Below are 19,384 nucleotides of genomic sequence, written 5' to 3'. Positions count from 1 at the left end.
CCCAACATGGCCAAACAATGGTGAGCAGTCTGGTTATGGTGGCCCATCTGTTCCAGGCTACAGAATTATGATTCCATGAATACCTTCTGTAATAATAATCATGTCATCTTAGCGAGGTTTGAAGTTAAAACCAATTAATCAAATAGTTGTAGTACAAACCTCCCTTCTGAAAATACTCAAATCAATTATTCTTCCAATACTCAATCCATTTCTGTAAGGCTCCACCTACACGATCAATGATCTCATATCTCAACAGTGTCATGATTAAATTGAAGCGGATGTTAAAGGCCTACTGAAACCCACTACTGCCGACCACGCAGTCTGATAGTTTATACATCAATGATGAAATCTTAACATTGCAACACATGCCAATACGGCCGGGTTAACTTATAAAGTGCAATTTTAAATTTCCCGCTAAACTTCCGGTTGAAAACGTCTATATATGATGACGTATGTGCGTGACGTCAATCGTTGAAACGGAAGTATTGGTACCCCATTGAATCCAATACAAAAAAGCTCTGTTTTCATCTCAAAATTCCACAGTATTCTGCACATCTGTGTTGGTGAATCTTTTGCAATTTGTTTAATGAACAATGAAGACTGCAAAGAAGAAAGTTGTAGGTGGGATCGGTGTATTAGCGGCAGTGTTGGGACTAACGCGTTACAAAGTAACGCGTTAGTCCCAACACTGCCGTTAGTTTCGGCGGTAACTAGTAATCTAACGCGTTATTTTTTATATTCAGTAACTCAGTTACCGTTACTACATGATGCGTTACTGCGTTATTTTACGTTATTTTTTATGTAGTATTGGCTAGAAACTGAAGATCTGAGTGTGTTTTATTGCAGCGCTCCGGTGGAAAAGAAGAGGCGTACGTGCTTTGTGTGGGTGGGGGCGGGGGGGCTCTCATACCGTAGTCGAGGAGCGCAGGGGAGACGTATATGTACTAACAACCTTCACTTTACCCGGAAGAGGGTCTTTACAGCTGAGGGTGAATGACGAGCCCGGCGGTTTGTTGCAACTTGGTGACTTTATTGGACGCAGCCATCCACCAAGCTAGAGAACCTGCACACACTCACTGTCGCCGCTCCCTCACTTCTCTCGCCCACTCACTCACTGACGTCACTCACCCACATGCTGTCATATTTTAAAGGGCCACACACACACACATACGCTACTCTCATAACAACTAACGTGACATCATGGTGAAGCCAGAAGTCGAGTTTTTTAACATGGAGACATTCTCAATACTTTTCTTTTGTCGAGCACAAAGAAAATACAATTTTAGTTAAATGTAAGTTGTGTTTTGGATCAAAGATCCTATCTACTTAGGGTTAAAGTTAAAGTGCCATTATGTTGCAGCTATTTAAAATAGTTTTGTCAATTTGTTCTGGCCTGAAATAAATTGGCCCTTTGAAACATATCTTTGTCTTTGTGTGTTGTATGTAGACCACATTGTTTGTGTGTTGTATGTAGACCACATTGTTTGTGTGTTGTATGTAGACCACATTTTTTGTGTGTTGTATGTAGACCACATTGTTTGTGTGTTGTATGTAGACCACATTGTTTGTGTGTTGTATGTAGACCACATTGTTTGTATGTTGTATGTAGACCACATTGTTTGTGTGTTGTATGTAGACCACATTGTTTGTGTGTTGTATGTAGACCACATTGTTTGTATGTTGTATGTAGACCACATTGTTTGTGTGTTGTATGTAGACCACATTGCTTTCTGAGTTCAGTGATGCAAATGCATGTCAAGTTGATCAACAGATTGTATTATTCTCCAGTGCAATAACAGTACTGAAATGAAGGCTAAAAGGGCATTAATGGGAGCCTTAAAAAAGAAAGGGGGGCGGGGGGGGGGAGTAACTAAATAGTTACTTTTCACAGTAACGCATTACTTTTTGGTGTAAGTAACTGAGTTAGTAACTGAGTTACTTTTGAAATAAAGTAACTAGTAATTGGAACTAGTTACTGGTTTTCAGTAACTAACCAAACACTGATTAGCGGCTGGCTGTAGCAACACAACCAGGAGGACTTTGACTTGGATAGCAGACGCGCTAGCCGACGCTAGCCGACGCTAGCCACCGACCGCACGGATGATCGGGTGAAGTCCTTCGTCCTTCCGTCGATCGCTGGAACGCAGGTGAGCACGGGTGTTGATGAGCAGATGAGGGCTGGCTGGCGTAGGTGGATAGCTAATGTTTTTAGCATAGCTTTGTGAGATCCCGTTGCTAAGTTAGCTTCAATGGCGTCGTTAGCAACAGCATTGTTAAGCTTCGCCAAGCTGGAAATTATTAACCGTGTAGTTACATGTCCATGGTTTAATAGTATTGTTGATCTTCTGTCTATCCTTCCAGTCAGGGATTTATTTATTTAGTTTCTATCTGCATTTGAGCCCGATGCTATCACGTTAGCTCAGTAGCTAAAGAGCTTAGCTGATGTATTGTCGTGGAGATAAAAGTCACTGTGAATGTCCATTTCGCGTTCTCGACTCTCATTTTCAAGAGGATATAGTATCCGAGGTGGTTTAAAATACAAATCCGTGATCCACAATAGAAAAAGGAGAAAGTGTGGAATCCAATGAGCCCTTGTACCTAAGTTACGGTCAGAGCGAAAAAAGATACGTCCTGCACTGCACTGTAGTCCTTCACTCTCACTTTCTTCATCCACGAATCTTTCATCCTCGCTCAAATTAATGGGGTAATCGTCGCTTTCTCGGTCCGAATCTCTCTCGCTGCATTGTAAACAATGGGAAAATGTGAGGAGCCTTTCAACTGTTGACGTCACGCTACTTCCGGTACAGGCAAGGCTTTTTTTATCAGCGACCAAAAGTTGCGACCCTTTATCGTCGTTGTTCTCTACTAAATCCTTTCAGCAAAAATGTGGCAATATCGCGAAATGATCAAGTATGACACATAGAATGGATCTGCTATCCCCGTTTAAATAAAAAAAATTCATTCCAGTAGGCCTTTAATGATTGCTTATTTATAGTGAAATGACTGACAAATAACAGCAAAAGTAGGAAGAGAGAAAACAAGTCCACATCACAGTTGATAGCTTTGTGCAAAGGGAAGCATCAAATATTAATATCAAGCGTGAATCATCCCTTGGAAAAAAAAAACCTCATCTGTGTCATCATCAGCCTTGAGTTTTTTTCCTCTGATATGCCTCGTACCGTATTGAGAAGAAGAGATAGGATCTGACGTGTGTCATAAGAAAAGGATATAAATATCGCACAGAAGTGGTGACTGATTGCATACCTCAAGTAGGGCACAAGTTCCTGAAGAATGACTGAGTCCTCCAATCCCCCGTGGGCGCCTTCATCTGACATAAAAACACACAAAAAGAGGTGTCTTGTTTGCAGCAGGATGCAAAATAACTACCAACGCGATTTGTGTCAAGCCCATTTTTCAAATTTGGATAAAAATGCAGATTTCTTTTTTTTTCTTCTTTTTTTTTTAAGTCACAGCAAACAAGTTTTAATTAATTGTGCTTTTTGCTTTGACTTAAAAGATTGTATTGTTTATCCATTTGTTGCCTTGTTGGAGTCATGACATACGCTGCTGATTGCAGAACCTGCTACCTTCACAACAACTGGTTTACGCATATGAATAGATACACTCACACACACACACACACACACACACACACACACACACACACACACACACACACACACACACACACACACACACACACACACACACACACACACACACTCAGACCCCTCCTCCCCCCACAGCTCCAGCTGCTAATAATAGCAGCATGCACATCTGCACAGCTGACATCTGTTCTACAGGGAATATTACATTCTGCACTTTTGTTATGCAACAACTACTGCTGCAACTTGTGAATGGCAAACAAATAATACATTGTATACTGTATTAGGAAATTGTATATGTTTACTTGTATGATATATATATATATATATATATATTTGTCTGTGTTGCAATGGAGTTTTTTCAACCATAAAAACACATTGTTTATTTTTTTCTGTTTATGTTTTTCTCTCTCCATGCTCATTAAAACTAAAAAGCACAATATTCATGTAGACGTCATTGGTCAGTATTTAGATTGTAGGTTCATGTTTTTAGCTCACGCCTGGACAGATTGATAATTGTCATTATACAACTTAATATAAGATACCAGAAGGAATTATAACGATGAATTAAGGGATGTCATGAGATGAGTTTGCTCAGTGTAAAATTGGGCTGCAGTTTTAAATGAAAGAAACTGCAGTTCTCAATGTGTCCACTGGATGTCGCAATAGCAATTTTGTTAGGCAAGCAATTGGGGCGAGCAGGTATACCAAACAAAAAGTACACGGTAAAGTGACTCCTCCCCCTCCACCCAACGTAAAACAAACAGGAGTAAAATAAATAATTGGTAAGTAACCCCATTTCAAATGCAGCATGAGACTCTGCACATTGACATAGTTCTGTGAACATTATTGTATTCTTTATAAGTTTAAAGAAAGTAAAATAAAGACTTAAATGCAGCATGAGACTGCATTGACATAGTTCTGTGAACATTATTGTCTTCTCTACAAGTTTAAAGAAAGTGAAATAAAGACTTAAATGCAGCCTGAGACTCTGCACATTGACATAGTTTTGTGAACATTATTGTCTTCTCTACAAGTTTAAAGGCCTACTGAAATGAATTTTTTTTTTATTTAAACGGGGATAGCAGATCTATTCTATGTGTCATACTTGATCATTTCGCGATATTGCCATATTTTTGCTGAAAGGATTTAGTAGAGAATAACGACGATAAAGATCGCAACTTTTGGTATCTGACAAAAAAAAGCCTTGCCCCTACCGGAAGTAGCGTGACGTAGTCAGTTGAACATTTCCGCAAAGCTCCATATTGTTTACAGTGATGGCGGTCAGAAGTGAGAGCAATTAGGACCGAGAAAGCGACGATTTCTCCATTAATTTGAGTGAGGATGAAAGATTTGTGGATGAGGAAAGTGCAAGTGAAGGACTAGTGGGGAGTGAAAGCGATTCAGATAGGGAAGATGCTGTGAGAGGCGGGGGTGACCTGATATTCAGCTGGGAATGACTAAAACAGTAAATAAACACAAGACATATATATACTCTATTAGCCACAACACAACCAGGCTTATATTTAATATGCCACAAATTAATCCCGCATAACAAACACCTAGGTGTTTGTTATGCTAGCTCCTAGCTCCTAGCTACTAGCTCCCGTCCATATAACCCGCCAATACAATTCAAACACCTGCACAACACACACAATCACTCAGCCCAAAGGACCGTTCACCTAACCCAAGGTTCATAAAGCTTATATATTTAACCAAAGTTACGTACGTGACACGCACGTACGGGCAAGCGATCAAATGTTTGGAAGCGCAGCTGCGTACTCACGGTAACGCGTCTGCGTCTGTGTATCCAAATCAAAGTAATCCTGGTAAGAGTCTGTGTTGTCCCAGTTCTCTACAGGCGTCAGTGTATCGAAGTCAAAGTCCTCCTGGTAAGAGTCTCTGTTGTCCGAGTTCTTCGATCTTGACTGCATCTTTCGGGAATGTAAACAAACACCGGCTGTGTTGTGTTGCTGACTTCCCTCGCAAAATACTCCGCTTCGCACCGACAACTTTCTTCTTTGCTGGCTCAGCTTCTTTCTCCATAATGCAATGAACAAATTGCAACAGATTCGCCAACACAGATGTCCAGAATACTGTGGAATTTTGCGATGAAAACTGACGACTTTAAGCTGGCCGCTGTGCTGGACTAAAATGTCCTGTCTAACTTGTGACGTCACATCCGCAGCGTCATCATACCAAGACGTTTTCAGCAGATATTTCGCGGGAAATTTAAAATTGCACTTTAGTAAACTAACCCGGCCGTATTGGCATGTGTTGCAATGTTAAGATTTCATCATTGATATATAAACTATCAGACTGCGTGGTCGGTAGTAGTGGGTTTCAGTAGGCCTTTAAAGAAAGTGAAATAAACACTTAAATGCAGCATGAGACTCTGCACATTGACATAGTTCTGTGAACATTATTGTCTTCTCTACAAGTTTAAAGAAAGTAAAATAAAGACTTAAATGCAGCATGAGACTCTGCACATTGACATGTCAGTCTTTTAAGTTATGAAGGTTCTCGTTCACCCTCTTGAATAGTTTCTACCTTAGTTTGTAGGTTTGTTGACATAGCACAGGATGAATGTCTGTAAATGACAGCTGAGGTAGTTCATACATAGAATAGTTTTTATTTATGCTTTATTTAGTTTTTTGTTCAATCCTAGATGGGCTTAAAGTTGAATTACTTCGTAGATACACTGGGAATAAGTCCAAGTTCATGGTGTTTTTGAAACCCGCACTAATTATTCCCTCAAAATTTTCAACTCACTTGAAGTGTTTAGTCAAGACCATTATTTGTGATATGTACATTTTCAGAATCTGCTAGTTCTATTTTGGTCAAAAGTGAAACAAAGAAACAATCTGACATAGTTGTATGTTTAAGTTATCATGCCATGATTTTAACCGTACGGCCCACGTGGGAATAGATTTTCCTCCATGCGCCCCTGAGCTAACATGAGTTTGACACCCCTGAATTAGACTTTATATGGTTATTTATATGGCCAAAATACTCTTCATTCTGCCAGGCTGTTTTTCAACGTTCGTCTTCCACATATCTTATAAGGCTGCCTGTTGCAGTTAAAATAGTATTCATTTTCTTCTGGGCACCAACTTAAAGGCCTATTGGAACATATTTTGTTTACATTCGAGATGTCCAAAGTGAGGCAATTTCCTGCAGCTTATTTTTCATTAACCCTTCGCATTTCTCACTGAGATGTCACATTTTACACTTTGTCACATGACACATCAAAATTTGGATGTTTTATTCAGATGAATTTGCATATATTGAGATTTTTGTATATGCAGATTATTATTTCATGCATGAAAAGTATCGGCATGACCCTGCATCCTTCAATTGTTCTGTATGCCATCCTCGCTGGAAAAAGTTTGGACACCCCTGATTTACATCCTACTTTAGGGGTCACCAAAGTGCGCCTCTGGGGCCAATTGTGACACGCAACCATTTTCATATACCTGTGGCCCATTCTCAAAATTTGTTTCATTCTTAAAACTGTGCTGTAGGTTGACTTTTATTGTTATATACTGTACCCAAGTCACTCATACTGTACACAGAACACACAAGGGACGTAAGTACAATTAAAAAAAAAAATTAAATACAAGGATTAAATAAAAAATGAATAGAAATCATACTGTTGTATGATTTATCAGTGCAGTGGTTGTGTTGCAGTGGAATAGGTATTGGCAGATTTATTTTAAGACGGAATAATGAAACCACGACACCTTTTAGTTATCATTGTCCTCGTTATAGAATAGTGGTTCTCAAACTTTTTGTCATGACGCAGAGTCGAACCCACGTTTCCTCTGCAGCTGGAGCTGCCAGCACCTCCGCTGGCAGCGCGCTCAGACACGCCCCTGCTCGCGCTGAGCGCAACACGCCCACACAGCAACAAGCCTGCAGACAATCACTGATCTGCGCACCTGGACTTGATGAGGGGGAGCGGCATAAAGACCAGCGGACCCGAGGAGCCTTCCAGTAAGCATCACGTTTGGCATTCCCTTTCCCCGTACTTTACTCGCCTTTGTTTTGCTCTCTCTCTCCGTGTCACCCTGGTTCATGTCCCTTGTGTCTTCCACAGTGACTTCCCTGTCTTCCGTGATCGTTAGTGATGGGTCCGGCAACACCGATGCATGCGTCGAGCTCATAGAGCAAAACCCTGTGTCGGTGCGCGTACCACTTTTAGAAAGTCACGTGACCGATCATGAGCTGTTTCGGTCACGTGACCGATCCACGAACTGTGTCGCACTCCCGCCTCTTCTGTGCCCTGAGAGCGGGTCTTTTCTACAGCCGGAGAAATAATAACTAAGAAGAAAAATCGTCTAAAATGTAATACTTTGGAAAAACTTTTTTTTTTGTTGTAAAAATGTGGAAAAAAAAAAATTCCCAGTCTACGATCTCTTAGATTTCCATGTTATGATACATGTTCACATTATTTATTGACTGTATCTAAAAAAGATAAAAATATATTTTTATTTAAATGAAAATATGAAATAATCCTAAATGAAATACAATGACTTGGTTTATATTATTGTATATACTAGGTCATAAAATCAGTGTCAGTTGAGTCGGTCCATAGGTTGCCTGTAGGGATTTTTAATGTCCAGCAGATGTCAGTATTTAATGATACAGTATCGACACAGTATCAATACAGTTTTGCAATGTGTCGAAACGCTTCATGACGCCTCATCAACCCATCACTAGTGATCGTGACTTGTCACTCGACATCCATCCGGATTCCTGACTGCCTTCCTCGATCCACGACCTCCCTGCTCGGATCTGGACCACGCTGCCTCGCTCCTGCCCTCAACCTCTTGCCTGTCCACGAACTGCCTCTTCGCCTTGCCCCTCTTGATTCGACGAAGGATACAACCAACACTCACAGACAACAACCCCTGGTAACATTTACATTATTAATATTACACATAGTCCACACTCATTCAGTAAGAGTAGCATACACAAGCCACGTAATCATCAAAGGTTTAAATAAACCTTGTGAAACCGCAGTTCTGCCTTGGTCGTCGCCTCCTTCCCTTCTCCGTACATAACATTTTTTTCACCAAGTCCCACCTCCAGAAAATACCAAGTATTCATTAAAACATGGCAGGTTTTATTTTAACTAGGGAGATGTCCGATAATATCGGACTGCCGATATTATCGGCCGATAAATGCTTTCAAATGTAATATCGGAAATTATCGGTTTCAAAAAGTAAAATTTACGACTTTTTAGAACGCCGCTGTACGGAGTGGTACACGGACGTAGGGAGAAGTACAGAGCGCCAATAAACCTTAAAGGCACTGCCTTTTCCTGCCGGCCCAATCACATAATATCTACGGCTTTTCACACACACAAGTGTATGCAATGCATACCGGGTCAACAGCCATAAAGGTCACACTGAGGGTGGCCGTATAAACAACTTTAACACTGTTACAAATATGCGCCACACTGTGAACCCACACCAAACAAGAATGACAAACACATTTCGGGAGAACATCCGCACCGTAACATAACATAAACACAACAGAACAAATACGCAGAACCCCTTGCAGCACTAACTCTTCCGAGACCCTACAATATACACCCCCGCTACCCCCCCCCCCCCCCCCCCCTCCCAAACCCCGCCTACCTCAACCTCCTCATGCTCTCTCAGGGAGAGCTGCCAAATTCCAAGCTGCTGTTTTGAGGCATGTTAAAAAAAATAATGCACTTTGTGTCTTCAATAATAAATATGGCAGTGCCATGTTGGCATTTTTTTCCATAACTTGAGTTGATTTATTTTGGAAAACCTTGTTACATTGTTTAATGCATCCAGCGGGGCATCACAACAAAATTAGGCATAATAATGTGTTGATTCCACGATTGTATATATCGGTATTGGTATTGATATCGGAAACGGTAATTAAGAGTTGGACAATATCTGATATCGGCAAAAAAGCCATTATCGGACATCTCTAATTTTTTATTTATTTTTTTTTTTTTTATAATGTCCTGCCCAGCTTCTCGGGCAAATCATATAGCAGATGTAGATGCCCATATCGGCTGTTCAGATTTACTTTACAAAAGAGAAGTGTAGGATACTTCTCTTGTTGCCTTACTTGTATTTTGACTTTATTAAATGTATTTATATTATCATTTGGTGCAGCCGGGCCGGAGCAGGAGGGGATAGAAAGAGAGAAAAAGGAAGACAGAGGGGGGGATTGTGGGGACAAGAGGGGGATTAGACAGAGAGACAAAAACAACAACAGCAAACACAACAACAACAACAACAACAGAGCAACATCAGCAAATACGACATGTACAAATATGATGGTAAAAGTAATAGCAAATAAGCAGTTAGCGAAAATTTTAAAAAAATAAATAAATTAAAAAAAATACAGAAATGACAATGAGCATTATTACACAAAAAATGGAGCAATATGAATACCAATAGAAATAGTGCTATTGATAATAAACAATACCAGTACTTTACCTTTATTATCAGCAATACAATTGTTCAAATGCAACAATACATATACATAATGATAACTTGAGATACGAAAGAATGCAGAAAAATGGAGGGGAAGAAAGAGAAGCAACCTTAACCTTGTAGATTGTCATAGTAACAATAGGTTAAGCTTTGTCAGTGTGCCATGTGTTATACCCAGTTTACCCTAGGGCAACAACGTTAATATATGTTTGATGAAACGTGATTATGTGCATGAGTGTATGTGTGCATATGTACTTGTATATGTACAGTATGTGTATGTGTGCTTGTACAGTGAATGTATATGTACAGTATGTGTATATGTGTGTACAGCGAATGTATATGTACAGTATGTGTATACAGTATGTGTGTTTGAACAGTGAATGTATATGTACAGTATGTGTAAATGTGTGTTTGTACAGTGAATGTATATGTACAGTATATGTATGTGTGTGTTTGTACAGTGAATGTATGTGTAGTATGTGTATGTGTGTGTTTGTACAGTGAATGTATATGTACAGTATGTGTATATGTATGTTTTTACAGTGAATGTATATGTACAGTATGTGTATACAGTATGTTTGTATAATGAATGTGCGTGTGGATGTACGAACTTTGAGTGTGTAAATATGTACTGTATTTATTTGTATATGTATGTGGGAGCGTAGGTACCTATGTATGTCTGTATGTATGTGTGTGAGTATATGTGAATTTGCATGTACAATACATTTGACTCCCAGTGTGTGCGGGAGCCAGAGTACGGCCCCAGCCTCCCCGAGAACCCATCCCACAAACAGTAGGTGTGGTGCCCAGGGAACCACGGGCCACCGCCCCCACGCAGCCAAGCCGGACAGTGACAGGAACCCCAGAGCCTGGCCCACCGTGCCGCCCACAAGGGCCAGCAGCAGGCCGCAGACAGACGCACCCGGCAGAGGACAAGGCACGAGAAAAACAGGGGGAAGCCAGACCCCAAGCCAGCGAGAGACCACACCCCACACGGACAGAAAGGCGGGACGCCCCGCCCGAGGGGCCCGGAGACCCCCCGCAACCGGACGGGAAGACCGCCCCCGCCCCACCGGCAACAGGGCCCCCACGAGCCCCCCCCCCCACCCCCGGAGAGCGCGGCGAGGCCAGCCCACGGCCACCCCACCCAAGCCGGCCGCCACAGGACCACCCAGCACAGGGCCACAGGAACCACCCACCCCACCCGCAGGGACCCCAACGATGGAGATGGAACAACCAGCAACCGCCCCGCCGAGTCCCCCCCCCCCCTGAGGTAGGGGAATAAATAAATAAAATAAATAAATACATAATAATAATAATAATAATATTAATAAAATATTTTTTTTTTAAAAAGGGGAAAAGAATAAATAAATAAATAATTAAATCTATTTATAAAAACAATAAATAAATAAATAAATAAAAAAAGAATTAAAAGAAGATCACAGATATGCTGACACACAAGGTCGCTACCCCAACATCTCTAATTTTAACAAGTAAATGTAATATTTTACCACTGTGACAGTACACACGCTGCACAAACATCATCAATGATACTCCATGTACAGAACATATTTACAGAGGTCTACAGCGTACACTAGATAGATCCGTATACCAGTTGAACAATCATGAAGAATACCAACTGTATCCTTGATCATGGTCCCGGCATTTGAGCAGTTTGGACCAGACATTTAGCCAATGTTAATTGCTCTCCTTTTCCACTGTTAACTTTAACTTTCCCTTTCTTTGGCCCCCAGACAATGCTGCCTCTAACTTTGGGAACATAATGGAGGTTACATTTAAAACGTTAATACAGAAAAACTAAAGTTTTGTCCTCCTGCAACTATGTATTATTCTGCCACACATGATACTTGTCACACCGCGGTGAGGGATGTCTTGTCTTGGGTTTTTTTGTGTCTTGTGAATTTCATGTTTTAGTTTTAAAAATAACTCTCCTCTCGTTTCAGGTCACTTGCCCTCCCTTATGTGTCATCAGTCTGACGTCATCCCTGATCCCTGATTGTTTCCACCTGTTCCCCATTACCCCCATGTGTCGGAATGCTTCGTGCATCTCCAGCCTCATACCCAAGCCTTGTCTCGTCTTGTTATCCAGATCCTGAATTTCCAAGTTGGTATTTTGAGTTTTCCTTTTCTCCTCTTAAGCAGAGTGAATTTTTGTTAGTGAAGTTTTCAAGTCGCAGTGGTGAGTTCAGTTTACTTTTACCGTCTCTTCTTTTTCTCATTTTTGAGTGACCTTTTGTTAATTATTTCTCTAGATAAGAATCAGTGTAGAAGCTTTATAGCCTGTTTTTCCCTCCTTTTGGAGCGTCTTTTGTTGTTTAAATTCCATAGTTATATTCCTTGTTCCGGTTGCAGTTAGTCCAGAACGCACGACTTTTAACAGGGGCCAGGAAACGCGAGCATATAACCCCAATTCTTCAGAGTTTGCACTGGCTCCCTGTTCATTTTAGAATTGATTTTAAAACTTTGCTGTTTGTTTTTAAAGCTTTACATGGACTGGCACCTCAGTATATCTCGGACTTCATCCAAATTTACAATCCCACGCGCGCTCTGAGGTCCGAGAGCCAGCTCCAGCTCGTAGTGCCCAAGACCAGACTTAAATCCAGGGGTGACAGGGCCTTCTCTGTGGTCGGCCCTAAGCTCTGGAACACTCTGCCCCTCCATGTTCAAACTGCTCCCACAGTGGAGTGTTTTAAGTCTCGTCTTAAGACCCACTTTTATTCTTTGGCTTTTAACACTACGTGAGTTGTGTGGTCCTCTGTTGTCTTGTGTTTTTAAAATGTTATTTCTCTTTAGTGTTTTAATTGGTTTTACCCTTCAAAATCGTTTTTAATATTTATTTAATATTTTTAATATTGGTTTTATATGTATACATTTTTTGTGTTTTTATTCAGTCATTGGTGGATCTAAGGATTATATTTGAATATTGTTTTTAATATTGTTGTGCAGCACTTTGGAAACATTTTGTTGTTTAAATGTGCTATATAAATAAAGTGGATTGGATTGAAAGTGGATTAGAGAGATATTTTGGTTTCCTCCTTTTGGAGTGATTTTCGGTTTGTTTACATTTTGTGAAACCTTTTCGCCGAGTTAAAGTTTATAGCTGTTGTTGTATTGCCCTGACTCAAGAGGTGAAAAGTGAACTTTTCAAAATAAAAGCCCGCCGGATTATTCCCCACCTCTGCATCTGAGTCCTATTTTTTGACCAAGTCCTGACAATACTGAAGTGCTGTTTCTTTCTGTGTTTGTAAGGACGAAACGTGCGCCCCACAACCAGCACGACCTGTGTAAAACTCTGCCTGGTGGGCTACTGCTCAGCAGTTCTGTACACTTTGCAAAATATGAGGTTATTTCACAGGTGTGCATCTGAGTTTATTTGTGATTGACGAATGACCAGTCCAAGGTGTATCCTGCCTCTTACCCAAAGTCAGCTGGGATAGGCTCCAGCTGACCCTAATGAGGATAAGCGGTATAGAAAATTAATAAATTAACGAGCTTATTAGCCTATTGAACTGGTTTTAAAGGCCTACTGAAACCCACTACTACCGACCACGCAGTCTGATAGTTTATATATCAATGATGACATCTTAACATTGCAACACATGCCAATACGGCCGGGTTAACTTATAAAGTGCAATTTTAAATTTCCCGCGAAACTTCCGGTTGAAAACGTCTATGTATGATGACGTATGCGCGTGACGTCAATGGTTGAAACGGAAGTATTCGGACCCCATTGGATCCAATACAAAAAGCTCTGTTTTGATCGCAAAATTCCACAGTATTCTGGACATCTGTGTTGGTGAATCTTTTGCAATTTGTTTAATGAACAATGAAGACTGCAAAGAAGAAAGCTGTAGGTGGGATCGGTGTATTAGCGGCGGACTACAGCAACACAACCAGGAGGACTTTGAGATGGATAGCAGATGCGCTATCCAATGCTAGCCGCCGACCGCATCTATGATCGGGTGAAGTCCTTTGTCGCTCCGTCGATCGCTGGAACGCAGGTGAGCACGGGTGTTGATGAGCAGATGAGGGCTGGCGTAGGTGGAGAGCTAATGTTTTTATCATAGCTTTGACGAGGTCCCGTAGCTAAGTTAGCTTCAATGGCGTCGTTAGCAACAGCATTGTTAAGCTTCGCCAGGCTGGAAAGCATTAACCGTGTAGTTACATGTCCATGGTTTAATAGTATTGTTGATTTTCTGTCTATCCTTCCAGTCAGGGGTTTATTTATTTTGTTTCTATCTGCAGTTAAGCCCGATGCTATCACGTTAGCTCCGTAGCTAAAGAGCTTCACCGATGTATTGTCGTGGAGATAAAAGTCACTGTGAATGTCCATTTCACGTTCTCGACTCTCATTTTCAAGAGGATATAGCATCCGAGGTGGTTTAAACTACAAATCCGTGATCCACAATAGAAAATGGAGAAAGTGTGGAATCCAATGAGCCCTTGTACCTAAGTTACGGTCAGAGCGAAAAAAGATACGTCCTGCACTGCACTCTAGTCCTTCACTCTCACGTTCCTCATCCACGAATCTTTCATCCTCGCTCAAATTAATGGGGTAATCGTCGCTTTCTCGGTCCGAAACGCTCTCGCTGCTGGTGTAAACAATGGGGAAATGTGAGGAGCCTTTCAACCTGCGACGTCACGCTACTTCCGGTCAAGCAAGGCTTTTTTTATCACCGACCAAAAGTTGCGAACTTTATCGTCGATGTTCTCTACTAAATCCTTTCAGCAAAAATATGGCAATATCGCGAAATGATCAAGTATGACACATACAATGGATCTGCTATCCCCGTTTAAATAAAAAAAAATCATTTCAGTAGGCCTTTAACTGAGGCTGTAAAATGCACTAACTCATGCAATTAATCATAAAACATTATCGCATTAATCACACAATTTATTCTGACCACACATGCTCCTCTACCTTTACGGTCAATGATCAGGTCAATGCATAAATGGCCCCCGTGGACCCAAATCAAGTTTGGTCACTAGTGACCTACATTCACTGGATTTGTGTCCACAGTCTTACCTTTATAATCTGTTGTTGCATCTCCAGCTTGTCCACCGCACTCCTCTTGTCCTCCTCTGTTCAATCTCACCTGAGGTCTTTGCCGCACTTTCAGTTTCTCCTGAGCTGCTCCTTGTAAGGAAGCGCCGGCCGAGGTGCACGGCCCGCCATGCTCCCGATGAGGGTCTGTCTGAGTGTCGCCCTTACAATGTAGAGCGGAGGGGATGCTGTGGGGGTCCATGCCATTTAGGAGCAAAGTCTCTGGGCGAGCCACCCTCCAGAAGCCCTTTGGGGGTGCCCAGCGTCTTGTTATTGCTGTTGTGGACCATGTAAGACTGTCGTCTGCACGCTTCTCTTCTTCTGCAGCTTGGGTCTGGAACACTGCCAGATCCACATCCGCCGGAGGGCTGTGGATCTCCAACCTGACCTGCATCTCCACCTCCTCCTCCTCGTCATCGGTGCTGCTCACCGGGCCTGATTGACAGGAAGGCAGAGATGCCGGACTTTTTCCAACGGGGCTCAGCCTGAAGGGAACATCCTGCTCCTTGTTAACCGGCTTTGTTGCTCCCGGAGAGTTGATAGTGAGCCCGGGGGCTAAACTGGAGCTGGGTCCTGGTTCGATTTCCTCTTCCAGTTTCTCTTCCTCCATTGGCTGCTCGTTAACAATAAAGCCCACTCATATCCTGCACAGAGAACATCAACGTGTGAGCAACTTCTAGTTGTTGTAGAGACGTGGACTCGGTCACGTTGCTTCATCCACTGATTACTTTGCAATGCACAGGATAATCCTTTAGAATGAGAGTTAAGCAACTGAGCCCCATCTCCACCCAGCACTGTTTATTCCGAGATAATAACACACTACATAAAAAAAAATTTAAAAAAAAGGAAAGTCTAGTCGTTTCTTCAATCGGGTGCGCTTAGATTAAAGCAGAGCGAGGGAAGAATGTATGAAAAGCAGGAGCGTTAGCGTCTTTTATCAATGAGAAAGTTACCGTAATTTTCTGCCAGAGTCGCATGACGATCTCAGCGCAAAAGATGGAGCAACTTTCCTCCGCGGATGGGGAAGCATCCTCAAATGTTCTGGCTGGATGCTGATGTGGATCCGCGTTGCAAGCAGCTCGATCGGTCCTTCTCTTTGGCCTGATTGGCGCGGTAATCCCCCAGAAATCAGTGGGATTAAAAATGGAATATAAATGTTTCCTCCTGCGTTGCGCACTATAGTCGCTTTCCGAGTGTTACGTAACGTCCACGCACTGATATGGCAATGAAGAGGATTAAATAACAAAACGGGGTTCAGGATATTCGATTAAATCCCTTAAATGGTGTCAAAGGCAAACATTGTGAAATAATCAGAGTAGTAAAACAGCCCCGTGTATTTTTTTTTTTTTTTTTTTTTCAAAACCTTTATTTATAATCAACATACAATCAAGAAATATAATAATCAAAATAGTACAAAACAGCGCCAGGGGGTTGTAAACTCAATAAAGCAACTAAAGAAGAATGCTATATATATATATATATATATATATATATATATATATATATATATATATATATATATATATATATATATATATATATATATATATATATGTGTGTATGTATGTATGTATGTATATATATATATATAAGTGAATTATATTTATATAGCGCTTTTCTCTAGTGACTCAAAGCGCTTTACATAGTGAAACCCAATATCTAAGTTACATTTAAACCAGTGTGGGTGGCATTGGGAGCAGGTGGGTAAAGTGTCTTGCCCAAGGACACAACGGCAGTGACTAGGATGGCGGAAGCGGGGATCGAACCTGCAACCCTTAAGTTGCTGGCACAGCCACTCTACCAACCGAGCTATACCGCCCCGTATGTATGTATGTATGTATGTATGTATGTATGTATGTATGTATATATATATATATATATATATATATATATATATATATATATATATATATATATATATATATATATATATATATATATATATGTATATTGTGTGTAACGCCATAGGCTCATACAAGTTGTGTAAATAATCAAAATTTGGAGCACAGAATCATCGTTTTCACAGCTTTTTGGTTTTCAGAGGTAGAAAGCGTTTTAAAGTAAAATTCTAATTCTTTTTTAAAGGCACAAAAAACAGGTCGGGTATTGAGAAACTTACATTTTTGAATATAAAACTTGGCCAATAGTATAATGAGGTTGCAAAGGTAAAATTCATTTAGCTCCGTGTAATTTCATCGTCTTATTCCCTCTGTGTTGATGTAATAATATCATGCAGGCAAAAAAATTATTCCACTCCGGTTGCAACAATCTCAAGATTGTGATCATCACCCTTGTTCACTACTGCCTCGTTTCTCTTGTTATATTCTTATTTTTACTGTTATATTGTTATTCTAATTGTTGCTTTTTATTTTCATTCTTATTGTAATATTTTTCTATTTTATTTCCATTTATACCCCCATTATTTACTTTTTACTTTTTAAATTCGATCTCAATTCTGTACACTGCATGCTGGAATTTGAATTTTCCTGAGGGAACTCTCCTGAAGGAATCAATAAAGTACTATCTATCTGATAGATTGATTCCTTCAGGAGAATTCCCTCAGGAAAATTTAAATTCCAGCAAATTCCAGTTTTTCAACCACTGTGCCGTGGCACACTAGTGCATACTTGCCAACCTTGAGACCTCCAATATCGGGAGGGGGGTGGAGGGTGTCTTGGCCGGGGGGGCGGAGCGGTTGGGGGCGTGGTTGGGCGGGGGCGTGGTTGGGGGCGTGGTTAAGAGGAGAGTATTTTACAGCTTGAATTCACCAACTCAAGTATTTCAATATATATATATATATATATATATATATATATATATATATATATATATATATATATATATATATATATATATATATATATATATATATATGTAAATACTTGACTTTCAGTGAATTCTAGCTATATATATATATTTATTTTATTATATATATATAAATATAAATAAAAGAAATACTTGAATTTTAGTGTTCATTTATTTACACATATACACACACACACACAACACTCATCTATACTCATTGTTGTACTTGAAAGTACAATGCTTTGCAGCCAGAAGCACAGCCTTTGAAGGAATATAGCTGTGGGCAGCATCTGTGAAATTTATTTTGCAGGAAAAGAGTGAGTTAAGGGTTGAATTGTCCATCCTCTTTCTATTCTCTGTCACTATTTTTCGAACCATACTGAACACCCTCTCTGATGATGCATTGCTGTGTGGCACGCATAAAAGTGCTTTCATCAAATGCACGAGTGTGGGGAATCTTCCATCTCTCCCTAGCATGGCCCAAAACCGGTCAATCCTTGCTTCCTGGGGAAGATGTTCCCTGGCAAGCAATTGGTACTCCAGTACTTGTACCCGGAGGCTGGTCAGGTCCACTCGCAGCTGCAGCAGACTTTTTCCTAGCTCCATAAGTGCAAATGAAAATGAGCAAATTAAGCACAAGTGAGCTTGGGATATAATTGCTTTCTCTAGTCTTATCCTCTATAACGGGTCGGGAACCTTTTTGGCTGAGAGAGCCATGAGAGCCATGAAAGCCAAATATTTTAAAATGTATTTTCGTGAGAGCCATATAATATTCTTTAACTCTGAATACAACTAAGTGCGTGCATTTTTAAGTAAGACCAACATTTTTAGAGTACAATAAGTCTCTTTTTCTTTTTAATAACATTGTTATTCTGAAGGTAACCAATAATAAATTAAATACTTCTTACCATTAATGCTGCATGGTTTCGTTTCTCCAGTCAATTTTTCTGTCACTAGGAATAAACAAAGCACAACATTACTTATTAGTGGTCTGTCTCCTAGCAGTGGTTCTCAACCTTTTTTCAGTGATGTACCCCCTGTGAAAATGTTTTTAATTCAAGTACCCCCTAATCAGAGCAAAGCATTTTTGGTTGAAAAATAGAGATAAAGAAGTAAAATACAGCACTATGTCATCAGTTTCTGATTTATTAAATTGTATAACAGTGCAAAATATTGCTCATTTGTTGTGGTCTTTCTTGAACTATTTGGAAAAAAAGATATAAAAATAACTAAAAATTTGTTGAAAAGTAAACAAGTGATTCAATTATAAATAAAGATTTCTACACATAGAAGTAATCATCAACTTAAAGTGCCCTCTTTGGGGATTGTAATAGAGATCCATCTGGATTCATGAATTTAATTCTAAACATTTCTTCACAAAAAAAGAAATCTTTAACATCAATATTTATGGAACATGTCCACAA

General features: G+C 40.4%; 1 protein-coding gene across 1 annotated transcript in view; it reads right to left on the bottom strand.

Moving 5' to 3' along the window:
• The window catches only part of si:ch211-13f8.1 (uncharacterized), a 37,622-nt gene extending 21,187 nt beyond the window's left edge, over nucleotides 1-16,435 (bottom strand). The window contains exons 1-3 of the mRNA XM_062022845.1: nucleotides 16,109-16,435; nucleotides 15,138-15,799; nucleotides 3,265-3,328 (exon numbers count right to left, since the gene is read on the bottom strand). Of these exons, the coding sequence (XP_061878829.1) occupies nucleotides 3,265-3,328; nucleotides 15,138-15,765 (692 nt within the window). The 5' untranslated portion in view covers nucleotides 15,766-15,799; nucleotides 16,109-16,435. The remainder of the gene's footprint in view (nucleotides 1-3,264; nucleotides 3,329-15,137; nucleotides 15,800-16,108) is intronic.
• Between the last annotated feature and the right edge of the window lie 2,949 nt (nucleotides 16,436-19,384).

This window comes from Entelurus aequoreus, linkage group LG16 (assembly GCF_033978785.1).
Source record: "Entelurus aequoreus isolate RoL-2023_Sb linkage group LG16, RoL_Eaeq_v1.1, whole genome shotgun sequence".
Lineage (NCBI taxonomy): Eukaryota > Metazoa > Chordata > Actinopteri > Syngnathiformes > Syngnathidae > Entelurus > Entelurus aequoreus.
Note: the sequence above shows the minus strand (reverse complement) of the source record. Positions and strands in the feature narration are given on the sequence as shown.